We start from the raw sequence: 16,430 nt of genomic DNA, 5'->3' as shown, positions 1-16,430 counted from the left end.
ACCAACAGCACCCTCTTCCATCTCTTTGAGAACTTCCCGTGAATCAAGTGTAAGAAATAGAGAAACTGATGCTGCATTTATCCTGAAAAGCCTTCCAGAAACCCCTGTTGCTGCATTTCACCTGGGAAAACCTGCCAAACTGATCTTCAACATCACCTGACAAGAACTGTTCTAGAATGATCTTAGTGACAGCCGTCTATGCATATTTAGGATACCAGACCAAAAAGGGACAACTGACATCTTTTTTTTCTTCAAGAATTAGCAAGTATTTGGCCAAAGTATTCTTTTCTGTCTTTTGTTTTGTCACAGAGCTCTACAGGAAAAAAAATCTCTCTTTTTCGGCTAAGTTAAAAGGGAATTTTCATATTTCATTCTGTGTTAATGCTTTGCTTCGTTGCTGGTTATGCCTTGGTTTATAATCTGATTTTTGTTGTTTATTCAAGAAACCAGGTTGGTGCATTTTATTCTGGGATAAAAATAAGAGTCTATGATTGACCGTATCGATAACTGGGTAAACATTTAAATATATGTTGTGACCTGTGGAGAAGTGGAACTAGAAAAAAGTGCATTCCTCCCACCTTGGTCATAACACACTTTACCAAAACAGATTCTCTTCTTTCCTACATATTGTTATAATTTTCAATGGTGGACTGATGTGCGTATATCTGATTTGATCATTTTCGATATAACATTTGTACAAGGCGAACATGCCTTCTGAAGCAGAGTTGTATTGGTTAGAATTCTCCAAGCATGTCATTAAAGCACATGACCGTGACTTGCTTGTGATATCAGTGTCTTGCACAATTTGCAATACTTGTTTCCTGGTCCATTCATTGGGGAATGGAGCAGCAGAATTCTCTCCTGCTACATACTGGTCAAAAACAAGCCGTTACCTGAATATTTTGTGTGTGAAGTCATCATATTTTGTTCCTCTTTCTTTGAACCAGATATGGTATAGCCACAGAGCAGCTCCTATGTTTATTGTTGTATTGCTTAATAATTATATGTAGCAGATCACTCGTAGGGCGGCACAGTGGCGCAGTGGTTAGCATCGCAGCCTCACAGCTCCAGGGACCCGGGTTCAATTCTGGGTACTGCCTGTGCGGAGTTTGCAAGTTCTCCCTGTGACTGTGTGGGTTTTCGCCGGGTGCTCTGGTTTCCTCCCACCGCCAAAGACTTGCAGATGATAGGTAAATTGGCCATTATAAATTACCCCTAGTGTAGGTAGGTGCTAGGGAATATGGGATTACTGTAGGGTTAGTATAAATGGGTGGTTGTTGGTCGGCACAGACTCGGTGGGCTGAAGGGCCTGTTTCAGTGCTGTATCTCTAAATTTCTTACTCATGGTAAGTTGATTGTATAACACTACTGTTCTCATCAATGAAATGCAGAAAGATTATTCTGTGATGGAGCTCTATCTCTTTAAAGTCATAGGCACAGAACTGTGTAGATTGGAATGTGCTGACTAGTTTCGGGCTCAAAAACACATAATTTTAATATTGTTTTGCATCTTTAACAAAAAAATTATATCCAAGTCTGCTGGAAGTATCTTTTTTATTGTATTAAAATAATATATAACATATTTTGGAAATCTTTGATCACGTTTGGCCTAATTTTTATTTTCATTATTTTGCAGTTTGGCCTTTGCATCAGTTTATTAATCACTGGCATGGTGATCTGTTATGTTGTATAATAATTGAACAATGTACTTTTATGTTTGAAAGAATTGGTTCTATTTTGTATGAGAGTAGATGCGTCTTCTGCCTTCCATGTTTTAGTAGAATTTCTGAAGCACCAGGAAGAATCTGTTCTTGAACTTTAATAGCTTGAAATCTTTTTGAAGGTTTTTGCTTATTCTGTTCACTTGGAATGAATCTTGCGTATTGCTTGAACTGCCATTTTAATTATTATAATGTTTTAACAAATTGGTTGGTATGGATGTGCAATTTTTAGTTGTAACAGTAGAGCAGAATGTTTATCTATTGCTTTTAAAATGTCCAAGTGTTTATCTGAAAGAGATAGAGTGCTATGGTAGGTGAAAGTTTGTAAGAGTGACATTATCAGTTCTTTTACAGTCCGATATTAACCACCATGTATTCCTTCCCAGTGTTCAGAGAATGCAATTATGCTTAGCTTTCTTCATCAAGTGTCTGTTTACATTTCAGATGGTTCGCTTGTTTTATAGCTTCAGTATAGCTTTTGTTATTGATTGCTTTATGCTAATAACTTTTAATATAACAGGGAGCAAGATGCAACTGCTTCGGCTCCATTGTTTCTGCTGAGCTGACGGATGAGTATTTAGTAATGGTAGTGAGCTTTAAGTGCAGCACATTTAGTCAGGATGGAAACGTACTGTTTATATCTAATCAGTTTGGATGAAACTGCAATATCTCTGCTAGAACTGTTGTAAGTTGGTAGAAAGTTTATTATTGCCATCTTGTAATTTGTTGCAGTCCTCCTCAATATTGACTAGCATATCCCCCGCCCCCCCACCCCTCCCCTTTCTGGTGTCATCTGAAAAACTGGAAAATGTGTTTTCGATTTCAAAGTCTAAACACTTAATACAATTAATGAACAACAGTGGTCTCGGCACTGATTCTTGTGGGACCCCACTTCCCACCTTCTGCCACTCTGAATAGCTATCTTTTATCCCCTACTGTTTGCTTGCATCCAGCCATCTATCCATTCAGCTACATATCCCTGTCTCCGCATGCTCTGACCTTAATTTATTAGTCAATTGTGGTACCTTATTGAAGATCTTTTGGAAATTTAGATTTATTACATTTATTACATTACCTTTGTCTACTCTGTTACCTCTTCAAAGAATTCTGTGAGGTTAGTCAAGTAAGGCTTTCCCTTCTGAAATCCATGCTGACTATCTATTATCTTTTTGGTTTCTAGGTATTTTTATATTTTCTCCTTTAGTAGGAATTCCATTATCTTTCCTATCACTGATAAGCTGGCTGGTCTTTGGTTCTTTGGACTTGTTATATCACCTCTATTTAAGAAGGGAGATATAACAGAGTTGAAATTAGGCAGTCTCTGTGATGAAGAGGATATGGGATCAAAAACAGAGCTGGGGATTGAATAGAATATGGAGGTTCCAAACAGGCTGGTGCAATCTGAGATGTTTTTCGGACTGGAGGACAGTGGACAGTGGTGTTCCCCAAGCGGCAGTGCGAGGACCACTGCTTTTTTGATTTATATACATGACTTGGATATTGGAATACAGACTAAAATTTTAAAAATTGCCAATAATACTAAACTTGGAGGTTAGCAAACAGTGAGGATGATACCGATCAACTGCAACAGGACATAGACTGGCAGAATGGTGGATGGAATTTAATGTGGACAAGTGTGAGGTGATGCATTTTGGCAGAAGGGGTAGGGAGTAGTAATATTGACTTACTGGCACAATGCTAAAGAGTGTGAAGGGACAGAGGGACCTGGGGGTTCATGTGCACAGATCTTTGAAGGTGGCAGGACATATTGAGAGAGTAGTTAGCAAAGCATATGGGATCTTGGGCTTCATAAATAGAGGTATTGAGTACAAAAGCAGGGGAGTAATGCTGTGACCTTTTATAAAGCTCTGGTGAGAGGCCACAACTAAAGTATTGAGTCCAGTTGTGGCCACCACACTTTTTAGAGGGGATGTGAGGGTCCTTGAGATGGTGCAGAGGAGATTTGCAGGATGGTTCCAGAGATGAGGGATTTTAGCTACAAGGTTAGGTTGGAGAATCTGGAGTTGTTCTCCTTGGAGCAAAGGACGTTGAGGGGAAATTTGATAGAAGTGTGCAAGAGTAAGACAGGTTTAGCTAAGGTAGACAAGGAAAAGCTGTTCCCATTATTTGTTGGTGCAAGAACTAGGGGGCATAGATTTAAGGTTTGGGGCAAGAGATACACAGGGATGTGAGGAAGAACTTTCTTACACATCGAGTGGTAATGACCTGGAACCCGCTGCCTGTGAGAGTGGTGGAAGCGGAGACAATCAATGATTTCAAAAAGAAATTGGATCAGCACTTGAAGAAAATAAACTTGTAGGGCAGTGAGGATAGAGTAGGGGAAAGGGACTGACTGGATTGCTCTACAGAGATCCAGCATGGTCTCTTTGGGCTGAATGGCCTCTTACTGTGCCGCTATGACCCTGACTCTATAAAATATTTTTTTTCATAAGCCTATGGGAAATTTCACTACTTTTCCATTTTTGATTCAACATTTTGGGCTTTATAAGTAGGTGCATAGAGTGAAATGAGTAATGAGAAAGCACTGGTTAGGGCAGTAGAACTGGTTTTGAATTTCTCTTGCAGAGTCGACACAGATACAATAGCCTCAATCTATGCCATAAACGTCTCTGCTTCTACGATGAGCAGCCTTAAGTCATACACCATATAACAACAGCAAAGTACTGCAGATGCTAGAAATCTGAAATAAAAACAGAAAATGCTGGAAATACTCAGCAACTCTGGCAGCATCTGTGGAGAGAGAAAGAGTTAATATCTCAGGTTGGTGTCCCTTTGTCAGGACTTCTGAGCATGGGTCACTGACCTGAGGTGTTAAACTCAGTTTCTCTCTCCACAGATGCTGCCAGATCTGATGAGTATTTCCAGCATTTTCTGTTTTTATTTCATATTATAACAAGCCTTAGTTGCTTCCCTAGGATGATCATATTAAATGGGCTGAGGCAAACCAGTCCAAGTTGTGGATGTCTGAGATAGATGTGTCAGATTTTAAGAAAAAGCCTTGTAGCTGCTTTGAGCCACAAAGATGCTGATGTTATCATGCTTAATAAATCTTATTGCATTTAAATTGTATGAATTTGTAAAGAAAAGTTACATTTACAGTGCTAGGTAATAAGGAGAATTTTTTTGTGATAGATTTAGCTGAGGAAAGATGGGAGGAGGCTCAAGTGGAGCATAAATGCCACATAGACTGGTTGGGTCAAATGGCCTGTTTCTGTATCTTATAACGTATGTAATGCTATGTAATCCTTTTTGTGATTTAGTGTTTCTCCTTCTGACTCAGAATCTGCATCATTTGAGGAATTGGATGTGAAGGGTAACATGTCCGATGTATCCAAGGACAGAAGTAATCGGTGGCAGGAAATTCAGAAAGGACTCCGATTTATCCAGTAAGTACTTTTTTAAGCAACACACTTAATGTCACTGTTCATTTGGTTACATTTTTTACCACTGAAGCAACATCTGAAGTAACTTGGTATTTCCTGTAGCTGACCAGACTATATATTTTGCTGACCGACTAGATCATGGTCTTGTTGGCAATAGAACCAGCAGAATGAGAGTTATTTGCTATTGTCTCCCATGATGCACACAAACTTTGGCTAATCATGGCAGGAATTGGTCCCAAATCTTTCCGCTGCAATTTTATAATTGACTAATAGGCGCAGTCAAAGATTGGCTGAGAGGGTAACTCTCCCTCCACCTTCTCCCCGCCCCCCCCCCCCCCCCCCCCAAACTCACAGCTTAGCACCTTGCCTTAATGACATGGCTGAGATCATTAATGTGCTGTGTGAACTAATGAATTCTACTTCTGTGGTACTAACCAAGTTTGGAGATTGGTTCCAGAATCCATGTGTGATGATTTCATGACCGTGGGTATAAGTACTAGAGGGTTAATTCTGTGATCTAATGCTCCAGGTGGGGAGAGGCATTCACTGGAAGAGCATCATGGGAATTCAAGAGTGCACAATCTATGGCTTTCCATCCATTGAATCTAATGGCCAGAAAATCATATTTACATGCTACTAATTTCCCAAGATGTACTTACTGGAAGAGCTGGATCATGGACTGACTGCTAATATTTTCACAGATTTGAACATATCCCATCCACTGTCATTGATTTGTGCATTGCTCTTCTGACATAGAAATGGATTGTACATTGGAGTGAAAAGCAGTGGTGCTAAAATGTAGACAGTGCTACTGGTGTCATTGGGAGTAAAGTGTAACATTGCGCATGTGAAATTTTCATGCTATATCCAGTTGAACTGTACATTTATGGATCAATCTGTCCCAACTGAGGTTGTGATCAAAAGAAAATATTTTGAGCGTGAGGGTTAACTACATGCATACAGATCTTGTCTCTGGTTGTAAGAACAATTGGAGGTGATGAATTAATACTGTTCATTAAAGTGCATTTCCTTTTTCCTACAGTGTATTAGTACCAGAACCAATTACATGAAATTAATATAGCCAGGAATTGAAATTTTTCTGTTTGGGGAATTATGAGCCTTCACTGTACTACTCAATGACACAGTATATTGGTGCACTAGCATGCTGAATCACCACACTGAATAATAAAGATTTTACTTGTACTTGTCTCCCATCCCACTTTTAATTTTTTAACTTAAGGTATTTAATCTGCATTGTTATTTTGGTAAGTATAAATTTATCAGCAATTGATTGTATTAGCAGCAGTTCAGAAATCAGTACCTCATCAACATGAAAATGTGAATTTCCAGCTTCCTGGATGCCAACAAAGTTACACTTTGTGGAACATGTTCACAGGTATTCACAATAATTATATAGATATTTCAGATTGCAGGTGTGTGGAGTTTTTGAAAATTCTGTTATATGAACATTTGGAAATATGTTAATGAATTCCAACATTTGTTTAAGGTGTGCAAACAGAAATCGTTTCTTTTCCTGATATATTTAACAGTAAAGAGCATAAGGAGTCAGTTGCCAGCGATTGCCAGAGCTGGCGGGCAGCCATAAAGGCGGGGCTCAAGTGTGGCGAGTCGAAGAGACTTAGCAGTTGGCAGGAAAAAAGACAGAAGCGCAAGGGGAGAGCCAACTGCGAAACAGCCCTGACAACCAATTTTATCTGCAGCACCTGTGGAAGAGTCTGTCACTCTAGAATTGGCCTTTATAGCCACTCCAGGCGCTGCTCCACAAGTCACTGACCACCTGCAGGCGCTTACGCATTGTCTCCCGAGACAAGGAGGCCAAAGAAGAAGAAAGAGCATAAAATCTGTTTGCCTTGCAACACTTTTGTATACTCTTATAATTGCTACAGATTTTCCATGCATTGTTGTGCATTCTTAATGGGGCCCAGACTGATTCTGTTGAAAAGAAGTTCTGTTTCATTTCTCCAGTTATTTTGGAGTGTTGTTTTTGTGGATTCATTGTTGATAGTAAATGATCTATTGTGTTCTATAACATTCTGCTGTGACAGGAGCAGCATGAAGCAACTTACTTGATGGTGGATTCAGGTCACAGTTTGGTGAGCAAAATGATCCTTTTTTGCTTTGTTCTGTCCCTTTGTCAGTCTGAGAGACAGGAAACATAGAGGAGCTTGATGTAGATATGGGAGGGAAAAAGTCACATTTGTTTTTGATTTGTTTAAATTACAAGGAGTTGTGAGTGAAGCTCCGCCGATAACATGATGCTCTCCAAGTGTATCAAGTTGTTTTCTTGGTGATGTGTGATGAGCTGTGTAGTGTTTATGCAGAATAATTAACTTTTGTGATTGGAAAATATTGTATCAGGCAGATTTTTATGTTTGTGCGTTTATATACTGATATGGTAATTACCACATGCATCCAGTGTGTGGTGTTATCTGGCTTGCTTTGTTAGTATTATTTCTGTTGTGTTGATAAATGCTGGTTATGGTCGGTAAATTGATTTTTTTTTTACCATGGATGGAATTTCATTAAGATAAATTGAGCACTTAATCACAATAAAGGATACAACATCTGAGGGCAAAAATTACTTGTGTAATTAATTCCTTCAGAGAACTGTTCAGCTTTTTTGAATAGCTTATCAATTCAATAATATAAAGCCACTTAATTACAATTGTCAAGATAATAAATCTAGTGAGGAAAGTAGAGCAGCTTGGAACCTAGCAGTAAGTCGGATCCTAGAAAATTCCCTCCTCCCTTGGCTGTCTAAAGCACCCACGCATTACAATAATATTACTTAAATGTTAGTAGCATTATTTCTGCATTTTTTTTCATTGGCCAATCTCTTCCTCTGCTGAAATCATCGACTATTGCTGGGATGCATTTCCATAGGCACTTGCCTTAGCATCAGTTATTCATGCATGAGTCTGGACAGTCAGTGTCAGCAAAATACTTGGACCATGGGGAGTGCCATAGCTGTACCCAATTCCATCCTCACCCAGTGTCTATATGCACATAGTTCTCTGGAGGAATTGCTGGATCATAGTAATGCAGGAACCCTGATTTTTTTTCTGCCACCTTCTCAGGCCAGGGGATCAGAGCGAGTTGTAGAAATATACCACTGTCCTAGCTGAGATCAGTTAATTTAGCAAAGTCTGGGGATTGAATTTGTGATTTTCTGGTCTCTATAGCGTAACTAGTTTTTGAGTTACTGTAAATTTTCTCTTCAGGCCTGAAGTGCCAAACTGTGTTGTGACCTTTTTTTTGATTCTAAACCTGCTGTACAATCTGGTGGGCCTTCTTAATATTATTGAGTCATGTTTATCTTTTTTTCTGCTTCGTCTCTTTCCTTCCATTTTTCTCATCAACAATTTGCACAGTAGTTATTCCTGTGATTTGAAAGATATGTATTGTCTGGTCTCTTCGAGCTACTTCGGGCACCTGACCGTTTATTAGGTCCTCACTCTGGTTATGTCAACCGTCTTGTCAAAAACCTTGTCTTCTATGTGCAGCACCATGCATGGATGGGCTTTAATCAAATGTAGCATTTGATGAGTGTGGTCAGGCCAAGCAATGGGTATGTTATAAACACCTATTTTGCTGTTCCTACTAAATCTTTTGAGGTCATAATTGCAGATAGTGTCCTGATTGATTTTTGGTGCTGAGATGTGCGATTGGGTATTTTCAGTTGGAGTGCCATTATTGTTTCTGCTTTTGGTCTTCAGTTTGCTGTTTTCTCATTATTGATCTTTAGGCCATATTATATGTACTTATTGCACATAACATTTCTGCTGACATCACCATGTTATAAGCATAGCACATGTTCAGCTTGTTCACCTGAATCCCTTCATGGTGGCAATCAGTATTTGTAGTGATTTCTGAATTAATGTAGAGAGGTTCCATGTCTTGCCCTACATTAGACCCATATCCATTTATTGTTTGAATTATCAATATTTATGCATGTTTCTTCCTTAGATTGTGAATGATTTAGATTTTTTTTATGAGATCAATAGATTCTAGTTCATTGATCAAGAATGCTGCACTTTTTATCAACTACCTTTTTGTAATCAGTGAAATATTAATAGTTATCATTGCTGAACTTCTCCTGTTTGCCTGCTTAAAAGATATTTTCTCTGATTCACTTTCTTTTGCAGATACTGTTTTGCTTTCCACTGATTTTTCACAATCTTTTACCGTGCTTATTCAAAATCATCTATAAATCGTTAACCACTTCACTCATGATGCTTCTTGTTGACAATCCTGATTACTTTGGCAGTATAAATTTCTTGATTGTGTTGTGTGTCATTCCAATTTACCCGGGGTGGGGGTGGGCTATGGAGAAATCATTGAAATGTGGTGGGTTCCCTAAGTTCTTCCGTTGATGTCACTGAGCCTTCTGAAGGGATTTTCTGCTTCAAAGAGCTCCCATTGCTCAATGAAGAGTTATTGCCTATCTTATTGGTTTGAAATTTTTATTTTCTTAAGTGGACTACCAACCAAGATTTCAAGCATCCATTGTCTGAACACAAGGGCTCATATTTTGCAGGAAGCATAATGGTGACTCTATCAGTGCTCATTGTTGGTAAAGAGTAAATCGGACAGCAACTTTGGCATCTGCACATGTGCAGTTAAATGCGCAGATTAGGAAGCTACTCTCTGTGCACACAGTTAAATGTGGAAATCGGGAAGTTGCTGTCTGATTTGCCCTGCTCCTCCACAAGCTTCGCTACATTGATACCTCGGTAAGAGACTCAATTCATGTACATGCAGTGGTGTGCAGTTGTTGTACTTAATCCAATAGATACACACTGAACACAGCAGAAAAAGTTAGGACTTATCCATTCAAGTGTAAGTGAATTTCTAACAGTGTGATAAGACTTAATTACTGCCAAACAACTTCTCTGGCAGTGAAAATTATAAGTGTGGAATCTCATTCCTGCAGATTAAAAAAAAAGTAAAATATTTAACTATTTTTGCCTGTTTTCTCTCTCCCTTAATCATGATTTTACATACAATTAAAGATTCTAACCTACACATCCTGGTTTAGACTCTGCATGGCTCAGGATTCTTCTGGTTTGTTGTAGCGAAACACTGTTGCTTGCCCTATTCACACAGGTCCCAGATCCCCTATAGAGGGTACCAAGCTGTTTTGACTGTCTGATAACTGGAATTCGCAGTGTAAAACTCCAAAGAAATTCCATGGGCAAGTGTAAGCCTAATGAACGGTGAGTGAGATGCGTTCGCCGCTGACTGCAAAATCTGGCCATGGACTTAATGAAGATCCATACAGAACATACGCATCTTCATTTTTACAGAAATATGTTGCACCATGAGGAGGTAGGGAGTTGGTGCTAATTGAAGATAGATTTTTGAGTTCCATAAGTTTTTTGAGGCATTTTGTTGAATTTCAGTAACTCATCTCTAATCCCACCTCTGCCATGTTCAGTATCTTAGCTCTTACTGTAACATTAACTATAAACTACAAGTATAAGGCACACTACTCACTGAGTAAACTTGCTGATCAGTTGGTGGGTGTGACTATAATGTTTGTTCTAAATTAGCAAAATAAATATTTAAAATATTTTAATTAAACAAGTCATCTTGACCCTTCTATCTGTCCCAGAGGGTGCAGCTGCAGCAACACTCAAGAAGCTCGAAACCATCCAGGACAAAGCAGCCTGCTTGATTGGCACCCCATCCACCGCCTTCAACATTCACTTCCTCCACTACAGACGTACAGTTGTAGTAGTGTGTACCATATATAAAATGCACTGCAGCAACTCGCCAAGCCTCCTTCGACAGCACCTTCCAAACTCATGACCTCTACCACCAAGGCCAGCAGATGCATGGGAACACCACCTGCAAGTTCCCCTCCAAGCCACACACCATCCTGACTTGGAACTATATCGGCATTCCTTCACTGCCGCTGGGTCAAAATCCTGGAACTCCCTTCCTAACAGCACTGTGGGTGTACCTGCCCCACACAGACTGCAGTGGTTCAAGAAGGCAGTGGGCAATTAGGGATGGGCAATAAATGCTGACCTAGCCAGCGACGCCCACAGCCCATGAAGAAAAAGAAAATTGTAACATCCAGTTTACTTGTTCATAATATATTTTTTCTAATTTCAAAGCCTTTCTTCATGCTGTTTGTTTTTCCTATGTGTTTTGGAATGGAGAAACTGTTCAGGTTTTCATGGGCTTAAGAACTGTCTTTAAAAGTCCGATTTTAGCCAATTAGAAGTCCAGGATTTATCAATTGACTTGCTCGCACTATTGATGGGACCAATCTTAGGAGATATTCTTAAACTTTCCTGTACCACAATCTTAACAGGCTGAAGTTTATGGATTACCATAACACATCTTTTGTTTCTATCTTTGTACATGTGAAATTAGATTGAAGCTAAAAACTCTCCAATATCTTAGTGCTATTATTATTGGAAACCTTTGTGCTTGGTCCACTTTATTCATTTTTTTAAAAAGCACCTTTGCTTGCAACATCTGTTGCAGAAACCTGTTTATCAGGTTTAATATATGCCCTAGACAACCATCAACAATGCTTTTACTAGAACTGCAATGAAAGGCAATAGAGAATGAGGGAAACCTTTGTACTGCTTCCACTCAAACTAATAATACAAAATACTATTGATTTTGTCTTTCCAAACTTGAAGAAAGCATTTTGAGCTTTAAAACCAGGATCAAGTCTCTCATTGGTGTGATGAAAGCAGTGGGATATATTTTGAAGTAATAAATCCCACCACACTTGTAGCATCCCGATTAAGTGCAATTTTTTTCATCGCATTTTGGTATGAATACACTAATAGCGACAACAGTGAATAATACACAAGTAAATTGGGATTACATTACTCTAACTGCAAACATTTAAGAATTACACTAATAGGCCAATGTTTTTGAAAAATATGTATCACCTGCCAATATATTTTTCTACAAATGCTGATTTGATTTAGGAGAACATTAAACAGTGCATTGAGACCTCTTGGAGATTAGAGAATTCTAAAATTAAGAACCAGATCTGTACTACATGAAGCATTTTAAGATCAACATTTACTTCACAATTATATTAACTGAGCTTTAGCACTTCAGTAGTTTGGTTACTCTGGCTGGTAACACAAGGTTATGGTATTGGAGCTTAACAACATTCTGTCATATGTTTAAGTAATTGCATTACAATTACTTTGGCAAACAGCACACAAATAATATTGTGTATTTAATAACTAGGACTTTCTAAATTTTGAAACCCCTACCACTATCTTTATAACATTCTAATCAAATGTCACAGCTGAAATGAGTACAGCATTCAAATCAATATAGTTGAAAGTATTGCATATAGTCTACTCCTGAGAAGTCGGTTGTATTTTGTGTATGAAAAATTCCATAATTTGAATAAGCAACATTAATAAAACAACAAAGTGAGAATTTAGCACTTAAAATTGGACTTATTTGAATGAAAGGACTTTGAATTAAGAGGAATAGACTGTAGCACATATATGTAGGCTGTCACACCTAGGGTGCTGGACCAGGATGTTGCATCAATTGTATTTCACCTGTGTATGTGGCATTGTTCTGATTTGACTTGTTTGAAGTATACTTTCCTTATATACTTTAAGTCCTCCCAAAACGTCGTTAAGGTGTGCCACCTTCATAGTTTTGAACCTGGTACTGAATTAGAATTAGAACATTACAGCGCAGTACAGGCCCTTCGGCCCTCGATGTTGCGCCGACCTGTGAAACCATCTGACCGACACTATTCCATTTTCATCCATATGTCTATCCAATGACCACTTAAATGCTCTTAAAGTTGGCGAGTCTACTACTGCTGCAGGCAGGGCGTTCCACGCCACTACTACTCTCTGAGTAAAGAAACTACCTCTGACATCTGTCCTATATCTATCACCCCTCAACTTAAAGCTATGTCCCCTCGTGTTTGCCATCACCATCCGAGGAAAAAGACTCTCACTATCCACCCTATCTAACCCTCTGATTATCTTATATGTCTCTATTAAGTCACCTCTCCTCCTCCTTCTCTCCAACGAAAAGAACCTCAAGTCCCTCAGCCTTTCCTCGTAAGACCTTCCCTCCATACCAGGCAACATCCTAGTAAGTCTCCTCTGCACCCTTTCCAAAGCTTCCACATCCTTCCTATAATGCGGTGACCAGAACTGCGCGCAATACTCCAGGTGCGGTCTCACCAGAGTTTTGTACAGCTGCAGCATGACCTCGTGACTCCGAAACTCGATCCCCCTACTAATAAAAGCTAACACACCATATGCCTTCTTAACAGCCCTATTAACCTGGTTAACAACCTTCAGGGATTTATGTACCTGGACACCAAGATCTCTCTGTTCATCTACACTACCAAGAATCTTCCCATTAGCCCAGTACTCTGCATTCCTGTTACTCCTTCCAAAGTGAATCACCTCGCGCTTTTCCGCATTAAACTCCATTTGCCATCTCTCAGCCCAGCTCTGCAGCCTATCTATGTCCCTCTGTACCCTACAACATCCTTCGGCACTATCCACAACTCCACCGACCTCAGTGTCATCTGCAAATTTACTAACCCACCCTTCTACACCCTCTTCCAGGTCATTTATAAAAATGACAAACAGCAGTGGCCCCAAAACAGATCCTTGCGGTACACCACTAGTAACTAAACTCCAGGATGAACATTTGCCATCAACCACCACCCTCTGTCTTCTTTCAGCTAGCCAATTTCTGATCCAAAGCTCTAAATCACCTTCAACCCCATACTTCCGTATTTTCTGCAATAGCCTACCGTGGGGAACCTTATCAAAAGCCTTACTGAAATCCATATACACCTCATCCACTGCTTTACCCTCATCCACCTGTTTGATCACCTTCTCGAAAAACTCAATAAGGTTTGTGAGGCACGACCGACCCGTCACAAAACCGTGCTGACTATCGCTAATGAGCTTATTCTTTTCAAGATGATTATAAATCCTATCTCTTATAACCTTTTCCAACATTTTACCCACAACCGAAGTAAGGCTCACAGGTCTATAATTACCAGGGCTGTGTCTACTCCCCTTCTTGAACAAGGGGACAACATTTGCTATCCTCCAGTCTTCCGGCACTATTCCTGTCGACAATGACGACATAAAGATCAAGGACAAAGGCTCTGCAATCTCCTCCCTAGCTTCCCAGAGAATCCTAGGATAAATCCCATCTGGCCCAGGGGACTTATCTATTTTCACACTTTCCAAAATTGATAACACCTCCTCCTTGTGAACCTCAATCCCATCTAGCCTAGTAGTCTGAATCTCAGTATTCTCCTCGACAACATTTTCTTTCTCTACTGTAAATTTCTTTTTCTTTCTTTCTTTTGGGCCTCCTTATCTCGAGAGACAACGGATACGCGCCTGGAGGTGGTCAGTGGTTTGTGAAGCAGCGCCTGGAGTGGCTATGAAGGCCAATTCTGGAGTGACAGGCTGTTCCACAGGTGCTGCAGAGAAATTTGTTTGTCGGGGCTGTTGCACAGTTGGCTCTCCCCTTGCGCCTCTGTCTTTTTTCCTGCCAACTACTAAGTCTCTTCGACTCGCCACAATTTAGCCCTGTCTTTATGGCTGCCTGCCAGCTCTGGCGTATGCTGGCAACTGACTCCCACGACTTGTGATCAATGTCACATGATTTCGTGTCGCGTTTGCAGACGTCTTTATAGCGGAGACATGGACGGCCGGTGGGTCTGATACCAGTGGCGAGCTCGCTGTACAATGCGTCTTTGGGGATCCTGCCATCTTCCATGCGGCTCACATGGCCAAGCCATCTCAAGCGCCGCTGACTCAGTAGTGTGTATAAGCTGGGGGTGTTGGCCGCTTCAAGGACTTCTGTGTTGGAGATATAGTCCTGCCACCTGATGCCAAGTATTCTCCGAAGGCAGCGAAGATGGAATGAATTGAGACGTCGCTCTTGGCTGGCATACGTTGTCCAGGCCTCGCTGCCGTAGAGCAAGGTACTGAGGACACAGGCCTGATACACTCGGACTTTTGTGTTCCGTGTCAGTGCACCATTTTCCCACACTCTCTTGGCCAGTCTGGACATAGCAGTAGAAGCCTTACCCATGTGCTTGTTGATTTCTGCATCGAGAGACAGGTTACTGGTGATAGTTGAGCCTAGGTAGGTGAACTCTTGAACCACTTCCAGAGCGTGGTCGCCAATATTGATGGATGGAGCATTTCTGACGTCCTGCCCCATGATGTTCGTTTTCTTGAGGCTGATGGTTAGGCCAAATTCATTGCAGGCAGCCGCAAACCTGTCGATGAGGCTCTGCAGGCACTCTTCAGTGTGAGATGTTAAAGCAGCATCGTCAGCAAAGAGGAGTTCCCTGATGAGGACTTTCCGTACTTTGGTCTTCACTCTTAGACGGGCAAGGTTGAACAACCTGCCCCCTGATCTTGTGTGGAGGAAAATTCCTTCTTCAGAGGATTTGAACGCATGTGAAAGCAGCAGGGAGAAGAAAATCCCAAAAAGTGTGGGTGCGAGAACACAGCCCTGTTTCACACCACTCAGGATAGGAAAGGGCTCTGATGAGGAGCCACCATGTTGAATTGTGCCTTTCATATTGTCATGGAATGAGGTGATGATACTTAGTAGCTTTGGTGGACATCCGATCTTTTCTAGTAGTCTGAAGAGACCACGTCTGCTGACGAGGTCAAAGGCTTTGGTGAGATCAATGAAAGCAATGTAGAGGGGCATCTGTTGTTCACGGCATTTCTACTGTATCTGACGAAGGGAGAACAGCATGTCAATGGTCGATCTCTCTGCACGAAAGCCACACTGTGCCTCAGGGTAGACGCGCTCGGCCAGCTTCTGGAGCCTGTTCAGAGCGACTCGAGCAAAGACTTTCCCCACTATGCTGAGCAGGGAGATTCCACGGTAGTTGTTGCAGTCACCGCGGTCACCTTTGTTTTTATAGAGGGTGATGATGTTGGCATCGCGCATGTCCTGGGGTACTGCTCCCTCGTCCCAGCACAGGCATAGCAGTTCATGTAGTGCTGAGAGTATAGCAGGCTTGGCACTCTTGATTATTTCAGGGGTAATGCTGTCCTTCCCAGGGGCTTTTCCGCTGGCGAGAGAATCAATGGCATCACTGAGTTCCGATTTGGTTGGCTGTATGTCCAGCTCATCCATGACTGGTAGAGGCTGGGCTGCATTGAGGGCAGTCTCAGTGACAGCATTCTCCCTGGAGTACAGTTCTAGGTAGTGCTCAACCCAGCGGTCCATCTGTTTGCGTTGGTCAGTGATTATGTCCCCCGATTTA

At 40.8% G+C, this 16,430-nt stretch overlaps 1 protein-coding gene across 6 annotated transcripts in view; it reads left to right on the top strand.

The window, feature by feature from the left end:
- The window catches only part of zc3h7a (zinc finger CCCH-type containing 7A), a 122,259-nt gene that overhangs the window by 46,370 nt on the left and 59,459 nt on the right, over positions 1-16,430 (top strand). For 5 of the 6 annotated variants that reach the window (XM_068056425.1, XM_068056424.1, XM_068056423.1 and 2 more), the window contains exon 2: positions 5,023-5,128. In XM_068056425.1, the coding sequence (XP_067912526.1) occupies positions 5,023-5,128 (106 nt within the window). Of the gene's footprint in view, positions 1-5,002; positions 5,129-16,430 lie in introns of all 6 variants that reach the window. The other variant, XM_068056427.1, reaches the window with a different exon arrangement.

This window comes from Heterodontus francisci, chromosome 24, assembly GCF_036365525.1.
Source record: "Heterodontus francisci isolate sHetFra1 chromosome 24, sHetFra1.hap1, whole genome shotgun sequence".
In the NCBI taxonomy this organism is placed as follows: Eukaryota; Metazoa; Chordata; class Chondrichthyes; order Heterodontiformes; family Heterodontidae; genus Heterodontus; species Heterodontus francisci.
Note: the sequence above shows the minus strand (reverse complement) of the source record. Positions and strands in the feature narration are given on the sequence as shown.